Source organism: Beta vulgaris, chromosome 2, assembly GCF_026745355.1.
Source record: "Beta vulgaris subsp. vulgaris cultivar EL10 chromosome 2, EL10.2, whole genome shotgun sequence".
In the NCBI taxonomy this organism is placed as follows: Eukaryota; Viridiplantae; Streptophyta; class Magnoliopsida; order Caryophyllales; family Amaranthaceae; genus Beta; species Beta vulgaris.
This window is the reverse complement of record NC_079203.1, coordinates 34,570,431-34,588,791: the sequence shown is the minus strand read 5'-3', so window position 1 is coordinate 34,588,791 and position 18,361 is coordinate 34,570,431. Positions and strand designations below refer to the sequence as shown.

The 18,361-nt window shown below is 37.7% G+C and overlaps 1 protein-coding gene and 1 long non-coding RNA gene across 2 annotated transcripts; one reads left to right on the top strand and one right to left on the bottom strand.

The window, feature by feature from the left end:
- The first annotated feature begins 466 nt into the window (after positions 1 to 466).
- LOC125494967 (uncharacterized) lies at positions 467 to 1,991 on the top strand. Its single transcript, XR_007271252.2, has 2 exons — positions 467 to 1,016; positions 1,750 to 1,991. It is a non-coding gene; the product is annotated as an uncharacterized LOC125494967 (long non-coding RNA).
- Positions 1,992 to 2,259: 268 nt separating this feature from the next.
- Positions 2,260 to 17,969, bottom strand: LOC104906077 (protein RETARDED ROOT GROWTH-LIKE). The gene is made up of 7 exons (XM_010694785.4): positions 17,342 to 17,969; positions 16,298 to 16,409; positions 12,126 to 12,285; positions 8,474 to 8,622; positions 8,004 to 8,155; positions 2,762 to 2,876; positions 2,260 to 2,678 (listed from the first exon to the last, which is right to left on the bottom strand). Exons 1-7 carry the CDS (start codon positions 17,761 to 17,763, stop codon positions 2,538 to 2,540), a joined length of 1,251 nt encoding a protein of 416 aa, XP_010693087.1. The 5' UTR covers positions 17,764 to 17,969; the 3' UTR covers positions 2,260 to 2,537.
- Positions 17,970 to 18,361: the final 392 nt, after the last annotated feature.

Here is an 18,361-nt window from a genome sequence, read left to right as displayed (position 1 = left end):
ATCCAGAGGTGAGAAAAAAAATCGTAGAGGAGAAACATGTGCTTTTGTGCTCAATTAATTCACTCACGTGATATTCAACCTGCTATAGCAGGTTGGTTACCTGTTGGGCCTATGAAAATTACAATAGGTCATACTTGGGACCCGTAGTGAATAATCAATAGTTGGGACTTATAAAAGAAAATGGGGAATAGTTGAGCTCTTTCTTATGAATTTTTCCTAAAATTTAGTGTACATAAACTATTGTTTGTTGAAATTGTGAAATCTTACAAATTTATGGTATCACCATTCTTTAAATGGACCCAATCCATTCTAAAACTATTGAGTAGTTGTGAAAACATATTAAAGAATGGTTAGTTGTTAATGGTGACCAAATCACCGTAAAAGGTGAATTCTATTGCTTACTATATGCACAATTGAAAAGGGTGCTAGTCACCGTAAGCTCCAAGTAATTGGCAATACTATAATCCTTACTTATTATGTGAATCTCCTATTAAATTCTTGATAGTATATTTTATATATTTATGTGAATTAGCTTGATTTTTGACAATTGAGAAAATAGTTTTTGGACAAATAGAAACTTCAAATCATGTTATGCTAGCTGCCCATACACTGTCATTTCAAGTATCATTTGCTACGTGACCTCTTGGAGTCACGCAACTATGCCTGTGAACTCAGATAGCCTTTCCGCATTCCTTTCATCTACCCTAGGAAAAAGCACTTTCTTTTCTTACAAAAATATCTTTTTAGAGCCATGCTTCTACAGGTACTAATACTTCTAAAAGGCGTTTTATTTGCTCGTAGCTCTCGTTTGATACCGGATAAAGCAAATCTTGGGTTTCGCTTCCCTTGTGATGGACCGGGAAGAGGGGGAATATATATGCCAAGTAAGAGATAGTAGTGTTGTTCCTCTTTGCAGTACCACTACATAAAGGTTAGATATATGCGGCAAGTGGCAATCAAATAGCAGATTTGTGAAGACATTGTACTTTTTTGATGCAATTCCATCTCCCGTCAAGGTTCGGTTATGCTATCAAAATATCTCTGTGGTTTTTGAAAGTTATGTTTGATCTTGATACTACAAGTTGTTTGCTTGTGATTCGTTTTGCTTTCAGTTTCCATCAGTGAAGGTGAAAATGTTATTACTTTGTAGTTAGTACTTACTATTTTAGTCCGATTTTAGTTCCCACTATGTGAGCTTTACTCTTTATATGGAGATTATTTGTAGTGGATATGTTTGCTTTGATAATATTAGTTTATTATGCTGATTTTACCCTTAGTTTGGGCTTTACTCTTTATGTCGAGGTTTACTCATACTTTCATTTTGATAGCTACTGTTGTTATGTAGTTCGTGGGATGTAAATATCTTATGCTTTTACGTGAGGGTTTTTATGCCTCTCCCTGGCAGGGAATAGCTGGCTCTAAGGATCATGATGCTCCACGCCTGGTCCTGGAGTCCTGTATGTTAAGGGTGTCGAATAGTTTTTCTATTTCTTTGAGATGATCTTGAGGAATGTTGGATGTTGGTAATGTTAGGCAAAAGATACTGATTGTTTCTTGAGGAAGGTGAATCATGATATTGTATATATTGTTCTGGTTACTGTCAGTTGTCCTATACATCGACCCTTTTAAGCTTGTGCTTATTTTATTTTATATGCCACAATGCATTATGCATACACCTTGGATGGGGCATTAGATGCTTGGAGAATTTCAAAAGTGGTATTGTTTTAACTTTTTGGTATGAAGAAACAGGTGGCGAATGGATGCAAGAATGTGGTGTCATCACAACCATTTCATATGTACCCGATTTCCTACCATGCATCTACAGTATGAAGTAGATCAATTGCCTACACCTAGCTGCTGCCCACGAGTTGTTGTTGCTCCCAAGTTGCTGCCCCCAAGCTGCTCCTCAGCAAGAGTACTAAAAGATAGTACATAATTTTGCAACTTTCTCTTTATTTGTATTAAAGCATAATTTATAAGTTTGGACTGAACTGGATTGGACTTTGAATTTTTCGCAGTCCGCTTACACCCTACTAGTAATCACAGGAAACATGGAGTCAATTCACAAGTGGGCTGAGATATCAAATGCACAATACAACCTAAACGGCTAAACCGAATCACACCCCTGCTTTGACGTGTTTCATTCGACACTGACAAAACTCTGTAAACTTATCAAAACCCAACAATTCCGATCAATTTTAATTAAGATGTCAAAGATTTAAGCACAATTACAGCTGCAGAATGCACCTGGCGAAAACATTATAGAATTCTAGTACATTATTAGACTTGAGTAATTAATATTCCTAAATATTAATCTCAATAAACAGTAAAACCTAAGAACAAAATTCATGGACCAGTCAGACTATAACTGTAAATGGTAGAATTTACAGAAGGAAAGCATATCATATGATATCAATTTACAGGCAGATCCAAAAAATATGTTGTCTTATTAACAAGCTACCAGCAGATGTACACTTAAGACCTACTATGGAAGAAATCCTGACCCTCTTTCCACCTTTAGAATTATCCAGTAGCGGCTAAAGGACAGTTATGGCTGACTTATGAGCAATATCATACACTGAGATGAGAATTTCAGCACCAATCAATATGATGATGAGCCACTCAAGAAAATCAGACTTCCTGTTCTGTAAGATTTCTTGTAGAAACCGAATGTTATGCTGTTCAAGAAGATGAACATTAGTTAAAAAAAAAAAAGCAGCTACATTGGATTTTGATTTATCCTCGTGTTGATGTATCATACCTCCACAAACTTCAATTTGAAGTCAAGACTGGCAAATCTCTGAGTCAATTCAAATTCGTCTCGAAGATATTCCCAGATCTGCGCATATTTTGCATCCTTCCAAGCAATATCTGATCTGCAAGGCCAAAAAAAAAAAATCCAACTAATCAATGCAAGAACAAGTCAACAAGCAACAGTAACTACCAGTAATTCCCACATTATCTAATAACTATGAACAGAAGATAACATCTCTTTCAGAAATGCAAAAGGAAATTAAAGATTGCTAACAACCAAACAGAAAAGCAAATTGAGAAAGAGAACATTATATTTTGTTCCGAGGGAATAGCTCGGATGTCTTGTTAGTGCCTTGCGAGAGTTGAATAGCGAAGTTGCAATTACGAGACAGCTGTGCAGGTGCAGAGTCCCTCTCGACAATCGTGTGACAACCGCACACACTTGAACAAATGATGCAACATAATCTAATGGCTTCTTCTCTCCTTTGCAATGTGATTCACGGTCCTAATGTGCAGATTTCAATTTCAACTGTTGGAGTTCAAAGTTCAGCTTAGGTTCACTGATCAAGGTTATTTTAAACCCTTACGACCTTCAACACCCTCCCCAGCTTTAAGTCTTGCCTTACGGAGTTTAATTCACTTACGATCTAATGATATCAATTGTATGCTAGTTATAGGTGGATGGGGGAAGCTGAGATGGAGACACATGGTCTGTTTGGGGACAAATGATTTTTGAGCTGTAAATGGTTTTCTACAGGAAAAGCAAATGAAGTTTAAATTTCTTTTCTTCGGTTTCTTGATCGAAAAGTTAAAGAGAAAATGAAAAATGATGAAATATGAAAATGAAGGAAAGGGGGTGAAGAGGAGGAGAGGAAGTGGAAGGGTGAGGATGCGGAAAATGCGACATTCCTTGACAGATTGTATGTTGTGGTGGAAAACATTTTCCCAGATAAGCGATGTTTCCATTTTCCTTTGTTGAGTTTGTGATGGATGAAAGAAAAGCTACTGCAAGGATGAAAACATTCTTCTTTCTAAAGCACATAACGCGATATTCCTCACCTTATTTAACAAGGGAAAACTAATTTCAAACTGTGTTTTCCCTTGGGAATCATTTTTTTCATGAAAAATGAATTTCCATTGGTAATAAATTTTCAAGTCAACCAAAAAAGAGGATAAATTATAACCCTCGGAAGCACTACTTTCCCACCCTCTAACAAAGCAAAGGGAGGAAAATGGGAAATTCCTATGAAGCTATTGCCTCCCAACCAGGGAATTAAAACTCTCCCGTTCCATTACAAAACGGTCGTTCCATTACATATTAATGTGAATTTTTTAAATATATCCACGCCGCCACGCCGCGTCAGCCGCGAAATGTTCTATTTTCCCGTTACAAGCCGTTCCCACGACAACGCGACCCTTTTTTTTTCCCCACTCCCAACCAAACGCACTAGTATTAAGAAGGAAAATGTCTTCTTGTTGTTGAGATTTGTAGGTCTAAATTGCAGCATGTGACAGATTGAGTGAAGCTACTTCGAATTTCACCCCAAATCAATATCTCAATGCTCTAGAAAGTAAACGCTGTAAAATAAACAAGGCAAAAAGGGAGTGGAAAGAAAGTTAAACATAAGTTGACTTGAGGTCTGAGAGGAAAGAAATACTTTAGAACATTAGAGGAAACGGGAAGCTTCAATAAAATATTTCTTCCTTATACTGAAGAAGCCCAACCAGTTGAGAGTATTAGCGTACTCCTTCAAAGCAAAGGATATACAATAAATATTGTTCACTTCTGGCATATATACTTCACTTAATTTGGAAAAGTAGCTCGTATTCCATAAATGGCTACTTAATTTTTTTTCAAAAAGTTAACAAAAAATTGTGGTCAAGCTAACACTTGTCCACTTTAATTTCACCAAAATAGTTCAATTGCAAATTTTACAAACATTAATTTTGATAGCATCTCAAAATTAACATCATTAGCACCTCTATCTTTAAGAGTGTAATAGAACCCAGTGACCAGCCAACCCACCCTAGGCCACCATTGAGGTTCATCTATTCGAGGCGCCATATCAGCAAGGGTAAATCAGGAATTTCTACCTGATTCTGTTTGACAGTATTAAAATTACGCAATAGATATGTAAGGAAACAAGGACATTCAGAAAATTGTTCTTTATCTCAGGAATTAGTGGTGTGTCCGGTCACTCAAAGACTTCATTGTATTTACCTTTTATCTTTCATCAAATCAAAGAATCTCTCTTGCTCTAATTTCTTCCTTTGTATTCTGCTTGTACTTATCTGATTCTTGTAAGGCAGCAACATTTACAGTGGTACCAGAGCAGCCACCTTCCATGGCTCCTACAGAGAATGGAACAAATGGAGGAACAACTCTCCAACCTCCACGGCACCATCACTGAAGAGGTGACCACCACAGTGGGGGGAGCTAAGCAGATGCAAAACACCATTGCCAGACATCTTGCTGCGACTCCCAAACAAATCACCAAAAAAATTTCGGAGGATTTGAAGGCAGTCTCTATGAGGTTGGAAATGAGAATCAAACCGAAGCAGGGAAAATCACGAAGCCATGGTGGAGAAGGTTGCAAACAGGGTAACTTAAGTTTCATGACAAAGAGCGGGCCTCCGTTGACGTCATCAAGCAGAAGATGCAAAACCCTAGAAGGAAGAGAAAGGAAAGGAAGAGTTTAGTGGACCCCCACACAACTGTTGTGGAGGGGAGTATCGGGCTAGTAATGGCAATTACGAGGTGGTTCCAACGGCGGAGGTGGGGGTGGAAATCAGTACTGGAAGCTAGACATGCCCATTCTCAACCGCAACCCAAATTGTTGGATTTTGAGGGCGAAGCGATACTTCAATTTTTATAACTTAAGTGAAGAGAAAAGGCCGAAGCAACGGTTAAGAGGTGGGAGGTGATGCCCTCCTGGTAGGAGTATCGACGCTCCCGATTTAGAGATGGGAGGAACCTGAGTCGTTGATGCTGAAGCAATTCTAGCCAACCATGCTGGCTCTCTCCATGAATAGTGGTTAGGAGGCAAACACAACGGCACGGTGGCGGAATTCCGGTGGTCATATATTGAGTTGGCAACTTCTAATCCACAACGTAGTGGAAGAGATTTGGGACTTTTGTAAACGGGTTGAAGGAGGATGAGAGAATTGAGTTGAGGCTCCTAAACCCTAGAAATGTGGACCAGGCCATGGATGTGGCCATACAGGTCGAAGACAAGTTAGCAGCTGGATCCAAAAGAAAGCCCAATTATGAAGGCCCAAGTGATAAAAGTTTCCAACCCACTCTACCAATCCCACATAAATTCTAACCCACTATTCATAACCCTTACTATGGATACTAAGGCCCAAACACAATAAACCCTATACCACTCGACCATCCAAATCAAAACCACCACCCAAAGAAATCCCATCCCACCTACAAGAGCAATAAGGAGACATAGTGACCAAGAAACTCAATACAAAAGGGAGCGAGGTATATGATACCACCGCAATGATAAGTGGTCGTGCCGACAACGAGAGTGCAGCGTGATAGTGGCATTAGATGGCAAAGGAGAGTTCGGGATTTCACGTTGTGAGGAGCTGAAAAAGGAGAATTTCCACTGATCCCGTATCAAAAAAAAATTCACTAAGCTCCATAGTAGGGCTCTCAAATCCAAAGACAATGAAGATGATTGGAGTGATCACAGGGGAAGAGTGATAGTTGGTAATGGTTTACCCTGGGCCACTCAAAATTTCTTATCCCTCTCCACCATTTAAAAGCTGCAAATATCGATGGATTCCACCAAGGGTTTTAGAAGTATCATTGGGGAAGAAGCAATGCAAGGAATAGGGGAATGTAAGGGGGTTAGGCTGGAAATGCAAGGAGTGACAATCTGCAAGACTTATTACCATTACAGCGAGGCAATTGGGATGTCATACTAGGCATCCAATGGTTGGAGCAATAAGGAAATATGATGAGAAATTGGAATCAACAGTAGATGAGATTTAAGGTGGGGGAGAAAATAGTTACTTAGTGACACTAAGAGAGATCCTTCACTAGCTTAATCCAGAATATCTTTAAAGGCCATGTTTCGAGCACTCCAAATGAAAAAGGGAGGTTTATGGGTGGAATTGAATCACTTAGGTGAAGGAGATAATAACGAGACGGAGGGGTTAGTGGCACCACCAGGGCCTTCCTTCAGAGTGTAGGGAGCATTCATTTGTGCTCAAACAAGGTCGAGGCCGGGTATCGGTGAGGCCATATCGATATCCTCAAAGCCAAAAAAGACGAGATAGAAAAGATAATAGGTGACATAATGCGAGTTGGCATAATCCAACCTCTGGGAGCCCTTTTCCCAGCCCAGTTTTGCTAGTCAAGAAAAAGGATGGGTCGTGCCGTTTCTGGTTGACTAACAGGCCTTTAACCGGGCTATGGTAGCGAATAAATATCTGATGCCCGTCATTTACGGGCTCTTTGATGAGCTTCATGGGTCTCCAATCTTCTCTAAATTGGATTTGAAGTCGGGTACCATCAAATCGAGTCAAGGAAGATGATATTTCCAAAACCGTTTTTCGGACCCACGAAGGACACTACAAGTTCCTTGTCATGCTCTTTGAACTCACCAAAGCGTCGGCTACCTTCCAATCACTAATGAACGAAGTATTGAAGCCTTTTTCGTGCAAATTTATTCTAGTCCTTTTTAATGATATTCTCATATATAGCAAGGATGAGGCTTCTCATCGTATTCATCTAGCCATTGTTTTGGAGATGTAGGCTAAGCATGAAGTGTATGCTAAGACAGGAGTAAGTGTGACATTGGGAAGAGAAAGGTGCCATACTTAGGGCACGTAGTTTTTGCAGATCAGGTAGCCATGGACATGGAAAAAGTGCAGGCAATATTGGACTAGGCTGTGGGCTCCACCTAAGAATTCGAGAGAACTCCATGGGTTCCAAAGTCTTACCGAGTACTATCAGAAATTCGTCGCGAAGTATGCCGCGTGGCCATTCACAGCCCATTCCAAAAGGGACAGTTTTAAATTTTAATTGGGGTGAGGAGGCAGAGAGGGCCTTTGAGCAATTGAAACAAGCCATAGTGACTGCCCTGTTTCCCTCTATGCTTAATAGCTACAGTTGTGCATATTCATCACTATCAAGAAAAGCTCATACCACTTCATAAACTGATCAACTGTTAAGCCTAAAAGCAGGTAGTATCATTGATGGAAGATGAAAATGGTAAAGTTTAAAAAATCACCTTTCAAATAGGCCAAGTTTAAGAATCACATCAGCCAGATTAGAATTTGCCTTCCCAACTAGCTGAAAGAGCTTTTTTCTCTCCATAGTAAAAGTCCCGGTTTTTTCCATTGCACGGTTTATGTCAGTGAACTCTGCGACCATTCCATCAACCTAGCAGAAAATCACAATGTTTGAGAGCAGGCTCAATAAACCAGAAACTTCAAGAATTTAAGGGTCCGTTCGTTATCGTTTTTTGTTTTCAGTTTTCTTTTTTTTTGCAAACTAAAAACCATAAACAGGAAACCAGAAAAAGCGGTTTTCACTTTTTAGTTGTCGGTTTTCAAAATTATCATGTTCGCAATAAATTTGACTAATTTTTAGTTCATTGTAGGACATATATCATATTACTTTGAAAATCAAAAAACCAAAAAACAGAAAACCACAATAATACCGAACGGGCGCTAAATTAATAAGCAAATAGACACTAACCTGACGGACATAGTAATCAAGTGCAATACTTTGACCCAGTACACTACCAATAGTACGGATACCATCAATGTTCAAGTATTGCAGCATTATGTGATCAAGGCCAGCTTGCATCCACGTACTTAGAGCTGGCTTCTCTCTTACTTCATATTCTGAATGACAAAAAGAGAATGAATCAGCATGCTGATATTTCCCCTCTCCCTCTCTCCCGCAAACACACACCACAATCTTCATACACAAATCTATTAACAAAACAGCGTAACATACATTTAACATGGAGCATTTGTGTGATTTATAGGAATGAAGATAAAGTGAGAACTGAACGAGGTGAGACTCCATGGGTTCTGACAGCCAATCATCCTCAGTCATATAGTTAAATTTGTCAGATGGCAACTGAGGTTGTTTACAGAAGTCGGGAAACTTATCTTAGGCGCTCCATTCTTGCCATGGTCTAAGGAGCTCCCTCGGGCTGACTATTGGTACAACGCTTCATACCAGCTTCCACTCAATGTTTCCCATTCAAAGCTCTTTATAGTAGGGATCCTCCAAGTTGCTCTGCTTTGTAAATGGGAAGAAAGCTATGTCTGCATTGGACGAAAAGTTCTTGAGAGGAAGGGTGTAGTAGATGACTTAAAGGCACGTGAATGATAGAGGAGAATAATAAGTGCAGGGAAGAGTCTTTTGATGTAGGAAATGGCTAATGAATAATGATGAACTTTCTGCAAAGATACAACGGGACATTGGCACAGTGCAGTGGAAGGTTGCATACAAACTCCAGCTATTACAGCATATCAGAATACAAACAGTCTTTCATGTTTCTAAAAGGGCCATTTGGACAGCGCCTGCTTCTGCACACCACCAGTTCACTGACGACATGATGTGGAGGGAAGTGTTTCCAATGCTACGGAAGTGTTTGATCAAGTGAATACATCAACCAAAGTTTGAAGTCACTCAGGCAAGATTTTTCCGTCTTCACCCTAAGATTCTCTCACTTCCACCTTGAGGACAAGGTGTCACTTTGGGTGGCGTGTCATGGAAAGTGTCAAGTCAGCCCAACCTTGCAGAAGTATGCCAAACTTGGGAGGAAAGATCATGTAGGCACCACACAAAAAGTTCTAGTTATATATGATGACCTATGTTACCTGGACTCGTCTAGGAGTGACGAGTATGGGTACGGATCCGAGTGTCGGGTACGACACTTCCAAAAGATCAGGACATGGGGACGCTGGGGTGAAATCTGGACACAAGGTACAATATGCGAAAAATAACATTTTATGATGTCTATTGATAATATATACCAATAAAATTAAGGACAACAACCTGGCCATAGGCTAAGAAGAACAAAAGCGGTGATTTCAAAAAATAGAAAGCATGCTAGAAGAAGGAAAGGAGAGTATAGGGAAAAACAAAAGGAAAAAAGAAAATAAGTCACATGAAAAGAAGATCGGAGAGAGAGTAAGAGAAGAAGAGAAGATTGAATAGCGAGAAGATCAAAGAAGAGAAAAGAAGGTCGAAGAGAGAGAAGAAGAAAAGAAAGAGGAGTGAAGAAAGATAAAGAAGAACGGAAAAAAATGACTTCCGGCGATCGGTGGCTCCAGTCGACGAGTCGAGGTGAGTTTTGCTCTTCTTCTCTTCTCATTGCATTTGAACTCTTGGATTTTAGCATCTAGGGTCTAGCCGTGTCCGTATGAAACTTGCGGATCTAACACAGATTTCGTGTCGGCGTTGTGTCATACCGACACTAGTATTTGGCAAAATTTGTCGAATCCAGGTAATAGAGTTGATGACTAAAAGGCCTTTTGATTATTTATTGAATAAGTCATGAAAAACAATATAGTGAATGCTATATAGTGAAGAAAGCACGTAAAATTGTAAAGGAGGGAATTCTGAATTGTAAAGAGAGAAGCTTTGGGAAGTTCCCACGTCTAAAAAGTGGGCAGATTGTATTGAGCAAACCAAATTCAATACAATCATGCCTTCTAATCTTCCCTAAATTGTTTGCAATTTCTTATTTCTTACTTTCTTGTGGCAAGTTAGTTTTGAGTTCAGGGAATTAAAACTCTCCCGTCCCGTTACAGAACGGCCGTTCTGTAACGGATTTTGGATTTGCCGTTCCGCGAAATCCCGTTACGGAACGCCATAATAAAATTCACGTACTTCTCGCCGCGTTTGTCCGTTCCGTAACGCGAACTCGCCGCGTTAGAACGATTTTATCCCCGTTACATCCGTTCTTTTCAAACATTGGCCAAATTTTTTTTATGATTTAAGTATATAGTTGAGGAAACATGATATTCTATTAGATTTGGCTATATTATGTTGTAATAATGCTTCATAAACTATAAAAATGCAAATAAGGTTAAAACATATTAATGTGATTTTTTAAAAAAAATTCACGCCGCGTCGGCCGCGAAACGTTCTATTTCGCCGTTACAAGCCGTTCCCGCGACAACGCGACCGTTCCCGCGAACGCGACCGCGAGCGCATTTTTTTTCCCTGTTTGAGTTCATAACATGAACCACCTCACCCCCTCCCCCCAAGAAAAAAAAATATTAAATTGAAATTTAATAGTGCATTGCCTTAGATAACTTATTAGTTGTATACAAATACTGATACGTAGGCATTCAGAATTTTAGAAATTAAGTTCACCATAAGATTGGTAAATATAATAAAGATTCTGCTAAAAACTACTAAATAATAGGAGTATTAGATTGCTTTAGTTAATTAGTTTAGCTATCCAATATATTATCAAACAATAGATTATCCAAGATTTTCAATAAGAAGAAGATTAACTTAATAGGGATTATAGGAGTATTGGATAGCTTGATTAACTAAACAATAGAATATAGATTATCAATTCAGTAATAAAATGTTTCTGAAACAATTAAATTTCCCTTAAAGATAATACTTAAAAATGATTGGCGAGGTTTTAATGAAAACTTGACATGTGTCACACCCGATTATCGTTTTAGTAGCAAGTAAATGATTCAAAAGCACCGATTAAGTACAACAAAACAAAAAGGTTTTCTAATACGTGCTTCACAAGTCTTGTAAAAAAAGTTAGAAAGAAAAAGAAGAAATAAAAAGCTTATTAATAATTTACTAACATAAGAAAGAAGAAATAGCTTTGTTAAAATTAAAAACACCCACACAAGTTTATGAGAGGCAGGCATTTGTTCAGAAGCAAGTGCTCCAAGATTACTAGAAAATTAAAGAAACGCATACACAAGGAAATTATGGGGGTGTAAGGATTAAGGAAGCAGAGAAAGTGGGAAAAGGAGGGGATGAGTAATATCTTTATAAAATATAAATCAAATTTACCAGGCCAGGCATGTATAATTGTTTATAAAAAGCATATTTCTCTTAAAACCGTCCAGTGGAAGTGAAGCCAACCTATCAGGATATTACTCATATGACCTCTTCAGAATATTTAAGCAATCAAGCAGTAACCCAAAATAAGTAATGAAATAGCAAAAAGACGAAAAGAAAAGAAGACACGGAGAGAACAGACATGGAAACCAAAGGAAAGCAAGGGGAGACCCTGAAGGATATGCATATAATTGAGCGGAAATTACAGCTTATAAAGAGCACAATCAAATATATATTACATAATACATTCCAAATACTGTAAAAATCGATTTAAGTTTGCGAAACCAACCATCCTTTCTCATTTCTGGAAGCAAGCCAGATGCATGTCTTTCCACAATTTTCAAGTAGCCATCAACTTCATGATCACGAACATTGAACAAGACAATTGAGCCATACTGGAAAACCACCATGTAGCCACAGTCACTTCCACTTAAGGTAGCACCCACTCCCTAAATAAAGAAGCACAGGTTTAATTTGCTTCATCTCACATGTCCAAGCTGGAATATAGACAGTTGGTTAACATAGCAGCACGCAGGCATTCATAAAATCATACTTCACCCAAGTAGTTACTCCCTCCGCTTCCTTTTAATTAGGTATGGCGATTGAGACCGAATCCGATACGAAGGAAGAAGTCCGATCCGAATCCTGGAAAAAAAAAAAATCCGGATTCGAGTCCACTAAAGATCCTACTGCGAATAGGAGTCGGGTCAGAGTCGAAATTTGTGCAGCCTCCAACCCAAATATTACACCCAGAACTAATAAGTGGTAAAGATACTAATTAGGTGATGGTAAATAGAAAAAACCCTAACGGCCCATTTGGTAAGAGGTCATAAATGGTGGGAATGGTAATGCATTATAGTATAAATTTGTACTAGAAATCCAATGTCATTACCTATGGTAATGCTACTCCATCCCAAGATATTCATTTTCTTCCTAAAATCTCATTACTATCCATTACCACTTGGGAAAATGGTATTGGGTGGTAATAGAAATTTATAAAGGGAAACCCATGTTTTGTGATAAAGTTTCATTCCCATGGTCATTGACATGAGAACTTTGGTAAGAACTAATATTGTAGGGGTATTTTAGATATTATCTCTTTAGTTTACTTGGGGAATAAGTTGGGTAGTTTGCTAAGGGGAGTAGTATAAATATAGAGCAACTGTGAATGGAAAAGGTATCTTGAAAATTGATAAGTAGGGAAATGGTTACTTGGGAGAGCTCCAACCTCTCGAATGTTGGTTAGGTTGTAATTGGTGGTTATCACCAATACAATCATATCTTAGTAGTTTTCTCTTTAAAGTTCATTAGTAATTCTTCTTACTTCCTCTAAATCTACTGTTATGCTGAAAAATTAGCTAAGAGTCATCTTGGTTCTTAGCAAACTTCTTTACACATTTACACTAAATTTCATTAACCATTACCACTTTTTATGACCACCAACCAAATGGGCCGAAAAAACTAATACTTCTTTTGCCTCTTTTCTTTAACTCCTCTCAACTCTCTCCTCCCCCTCTACTCTCACTGATCCATCTCGATTCTTCTACTCTCATTATCACTTTTGTTCGTCTTTTGCGATCTTCATAATCTACCATCTGCCATTATTCAAGACCACAACTTTTCAAATTCAATAAATTAGACATAAGAAATCAAGCAAAAGGCATGAAGGTCTCCAACACTCAAAGGATCGTAAGCCCTCGTAACATCTGGGTGGTCTTAGGAATTTTATACCACAACAACCATTGCCGTCTTGTCTTCTTTACGATCTCTCCCCTAGTGCAGGGAAGATTTGAGCAAGGTTCAACGGTCATATAAGATATATGTCTTCTTTGTCTTTTTTAACTAAAGTTCTTTTTGGTGTAAGAGAGAGGAGCGGAGGCAGCAATAAAGCAACCGGAATCGTTCAATACAATGAGATCATAAGACTTCCTCTGCTTATTGATCAAGTACAAACTACTTACTTTTACGGTTTTACCCAAGAAAGGAAGTCGCTGACTTCATTTACGACTTACGAGAAACAAATTGAAGCTCTTTGTTTTCTAGATTTTGGCCTTTTGCATTTTAAATATGAGTTTTTACTGTTTTTTTTACCATATACCCCCTGGAAAAAAAAATTATTCACCATATACCCCTACAAGGGTCAGATCTATTATATACCACCCAATTTTAAAACACACACACAGGATTCCCTTAATGACTAACAATTGTTAACTCCGTTAGTCATTTACTACTAATTCACCGAATAAATCCACTAATCCTTAATTACCCTCTACCCTAATCTCTCTCCCCTAACCTGATAATCAAACTAGAAAAAGCCGACCTCAACTGTACTTTTTTTCATCTGATGTGATGTCGCTTTTTAGTTTTATTTGATCCATAAGGTTTGCATTTCTCTAAAACCTATAAGGTCAAAATAAGAAGTTTTCTAGAAAAAATTGATTGAACCAATATGATCTTACCTTATCTACGGACGTACGTGAAATCACAAAAGTTGCAAGTTTTGTCCAAGTCCAAACTGACTTAGGAAAAATTTTGTCTCAATTTGGAGAAGCGTTCGAGTTGGAAATATTTCGAACTAGAGTACTAGACTTAACTAAAACTTTTGGAGTCCAAAGTCCACGATTTTAAATTTGTATGGTTGTGTGTCACGTACAACAAAAAACAGGGAAAAATAAATCAAATACAAGTCTCCATATAAATTATGTAGTAGAATTAGTACTTTTTACCATCTCCGTTATATGCTTACAAAACAATTAGGCCAAAAATGTGTTTAAATTTCTTTGATATAAACTAAGAACCAAGAGGGATATTAGGTGAAGAAAACAAGCCCAACAACTCCAAACCTTTCATTCTTTATTGTTTTCAAGCATGTCCTTGTGGCCTGTCCTAGTGAGCTTTTTCAATCAAAAAAGTCGTTCCATGAGTATATAAGAAGCAAACAGTCAAACATGACTTTGGTCCAATTATTAACTTACTATCTCTCTAAGATTCCTTATAGACTAGAGAGGATCAGAAGTTCAAAGAACTATAAGATTGCCCTCAGTAAGAGGTGAGACTAGAGAAAATGGATGATAAATGAGTCGCATAGTTGGAGCATAAGCTTAGAAGGAATGGTGAGGATATAGCGAGTGTCACGTAAAGGAAATCTCTGAAATGGTAAATGGATTTCACATTTCCTTTACTTACGGCCACACACATTTACAATGATTCTCAGAAGTTCAGAAATCCCATGCCTTATGGATAAGAGTGATAACTATGACACAAAAAGGCTAAAGAATTTGTGGTATGCATAGTATGCTGGTCATGAGGTTTTTTAGTATCATCACTTTTCTACATGCCTAACCAAACAAAGACTTATCATCACCTAAAGGCAAAGTGGTGTATGCCTATAATCCCTGGCACCTTCACCAGATTCAAACAACAAATGTTGAGCACATTAAAATTGATCCAGTCAATGGCAAAATTAGATGATCAGTAGAAAGGCACGAAAAATGTCAGACAACTCTTTGTCCCTCACTTGAGCATCTGGTGGGACATCACATCATCACAAAAATCTCGAACAAACCCAAGAAGAATAAATGCGATGAACAACTTATATGAAGAAGAAGTCAGGATCACGTCCAAGCAAAGAATTCTTAAAGAAACCAAACAAACTTGAGGAATTCTTTCGATTTGAGACCTAAAGTGACTATCAAATTCTGTAGAACCACAATCTCAGTGATATATAGGGAAAGTCACATTTCAAGTTCTAGGATGCAGCTTCAGTAAGTCAAAGAAATACCTAACATTTTCAACCTCCATCTCCATTAGGAACATGTAAATGTAACACAGAGTACAGCTAATTACATGTCGATCTCATATTCACATCGTTAACTATTTGTTCTGAAACTAAAACTAGTTCATCTATGCTCATTGGGTACATATATATATTTATTTGAGCAGAGTGCAATGCAACCCCGAAAATGGGCTTCCAGACAATGAACAGAAACAGAAATGTTGTACTTTAACATCAACTCAGCCACACTCCAAAAAAATTACAGCATCAGGCCAAGTGGCTAATCAGGGTCCCGACAGGTACCTTTCAGTAATTAAATTCAAGCACAGGCAAATACATCTTTTGAAATGTATCTCCTGCAAAGTTCTTTGTGCTAAACTCTTTGAATCCTTTCAGCTGATTCTTCAAACATATAAAAAGCCAAAAGCGAAAAAGGTATCCATATTCCAGCACAGAATCAAGAATTCAGTTGGAAATATCGCATGCCAAAATGATTAGTCATGACTCATGAACGCGGGAGAATATCAATAATAATGAAAACAATTGAACCCATTTCACTCAACTCAAACTTAGCTGCCCTATGACACATACAACAGTATTCCTAAAAAAATAAAGGGAGAATATCGATAATAATGAAAACAATTGAACAAACACATGCAGTAAGCGAACATGATTCAAAAACTCACATTTGGTTCAGGCTTAAGGTCTCCAAACTTCAAAACAACATAATTAGTCATCCTTGAAGAAGGCGGGATAAAGTTAGACTTGTTCAGATCCACCAAGCTCTTCAAGTCCACACTACGAGGAGAGATAAATAACCACCATTAACAGAAGATCAAGCAACTACCACTAACTTCATGACTCTAACAGATAGGCATTACTTAACGAAATAGATGCTTTAACCCGAATTCAGAATTATGTCATTCATTTCAACCCTCAATTAACATGCCGGAAACAATTAACATTCAATAAAAGTTTGCATCTATGCAAAGAGTGAGAAAGGAATTCAAAATCACTCCCTCCACCACTATAAAAAAAAAAAAGTCATAGTTGATTGGAAATCATTGTTAAGGAATTAAATTATAGTAACACACATATCGTTCACTAAGTAATTTTTTCTAAACACCATAGGTCCATAAAAATGTAGGCTCTGTTTGTTTTGGAAAAAAAAAAACTATTTTTCCTATTTTCCATTGTTTGGTTGACAAGCTATTGAAAAAGAGAAACGAGTTCTCCATTCCTTTGTAAACATTTTCCTCCACTCTCTCATTCCCAACATCTCCATTTTCCCCTTCTAAGCTTCATAGTTTTCCATCAAGCCAAACAAAGACAAACGAATATTCATTTGATTTTCCACGTCAAACCAAACTGACCTGTAGTCTTTCTTTTGAATTCTTTGTTTAGGGTATTATTAAAACAAAAAAAAGATAAGATTACATGTAGCTCTACAGACTTAGTACAACAAGCTAAAATTAGAAACATTAAAAATTAATAAAACTGATCAACACATGATTTTCTCATGAATTCGAAATTAATACTATCTTCGGAAATGTATGTGAAGTGCATCCCAGAACACAATAAACAATCAGTTCATATGACATTTATTCTCCCATGAAATGAATTCTGGAGAAAAAAGCACATTTGAAACGAAAACATATCAAATTTGACAATCTATTACGCCGAAACATTGACATTGGAACAAAATGAATGGGTAATGATATAAAATTAACCTGGTGGAGAAGAAAAAGGCGCGAACAGGAATATAAGGACGAGGATCAAGATCACTATTATCATCCATCTCACTAAAAGAAGCAGTTTCAACAACTTCAGAACACAAAATCGGCTCATTCCACTCGAAGCTATTGGTATCTAAAGGAGAAACAGAGGAGAAACAGCGAACTACGCTCAAATTGCAGCAAATGAGGGTGGAAGAAAGTTTGGGAAGAATTAGGTTTTTGACGGAAGAAAATTGCGGAGGAGAGAGAAAGAGGGGTAGAGAGGAGAAAGTGGTGAGAGTGGTGAGAGTGCGAGGTGAGGAAGAGGAAGAGGAGGAGGAGAAGAGGAAGGAAGGGGAGGGTTTAAGAGGAGAGAGAAAGATGGATTTTAGGTGAGTGTCGAGTGAGCGAGTTACAGGTCGCCATAGTTTCTCCATTGGAGTTTTGGAGAAAAAGAAAGAGAGACAGAGAGAGAGATGATAAATTGATAATGGTGGAGTATTTTGACGGAGTAAGATGCTGAACAATGAACAATGAACAATGAACAATGAACACTGAACAGGTAGAGGAAGGTTTTGATTTTGCGTGGGAGGTAAGTACTGTTAGGGCCTTGTGGAGTTGTCTAAGAGCATCACAAATGAGTTAGTTGGTGTTCCTTTACAGCAACTTCAATGGTAAGTAAAATAGAGTTTGGCTAAAAGTATCATCTAGATTTATCTAGCTAAACTATACTTTAAGCCAAAACACCTCCAATGGTTTAGCCAAACTCCATTTAGCTTGAGTATGTCTCACTTGTCATTTATCTTTTGTATTTTATTTTTGACACAATGCTCACTTATTATTAATTAGAACTAAATTGTAGATAAATTTTTAGTACATATAAAATTTATAAAAGAGAAAATAAAAACACAAATTGGAAAAAAGAAATTGTAAAAGAACGATTAAAAATTAATTAAAAATCTGAATATACGCTTGAATTACAAAGCCATAAATTTTTTGAAGGAAAAGAACAACATGGCATATTTAGGAATTTAA

What these genes read in the sequence shown, in the direction of transcription:
- LOC104906077 (XM_010694785.4), bottom strand. Translation starts at nt 17,763, where the DNA reads ATGGAGAAACTATGGCGACCTGTAACTCGCTCACTCGACACTCACCTA. An exon ending in GCCTTTTTCTTCTCCACCAG is followed by an intron (nt 16,410 to 17,341) that starts GTTAATTTTATA and finishes CTCTCCTCGTAG; the next exon opens with TGTGGACTTGAAGAGCTTGG. An exon ending in AAACTTGGCCTATTTGAAAG is followed by an intron (nt 2,877 to 8,003) that starts GTGATTTTTTAA and finishes TTGGCCTTGCAG; the next exon opens with ATCAGATATTGCTTGGAAGG.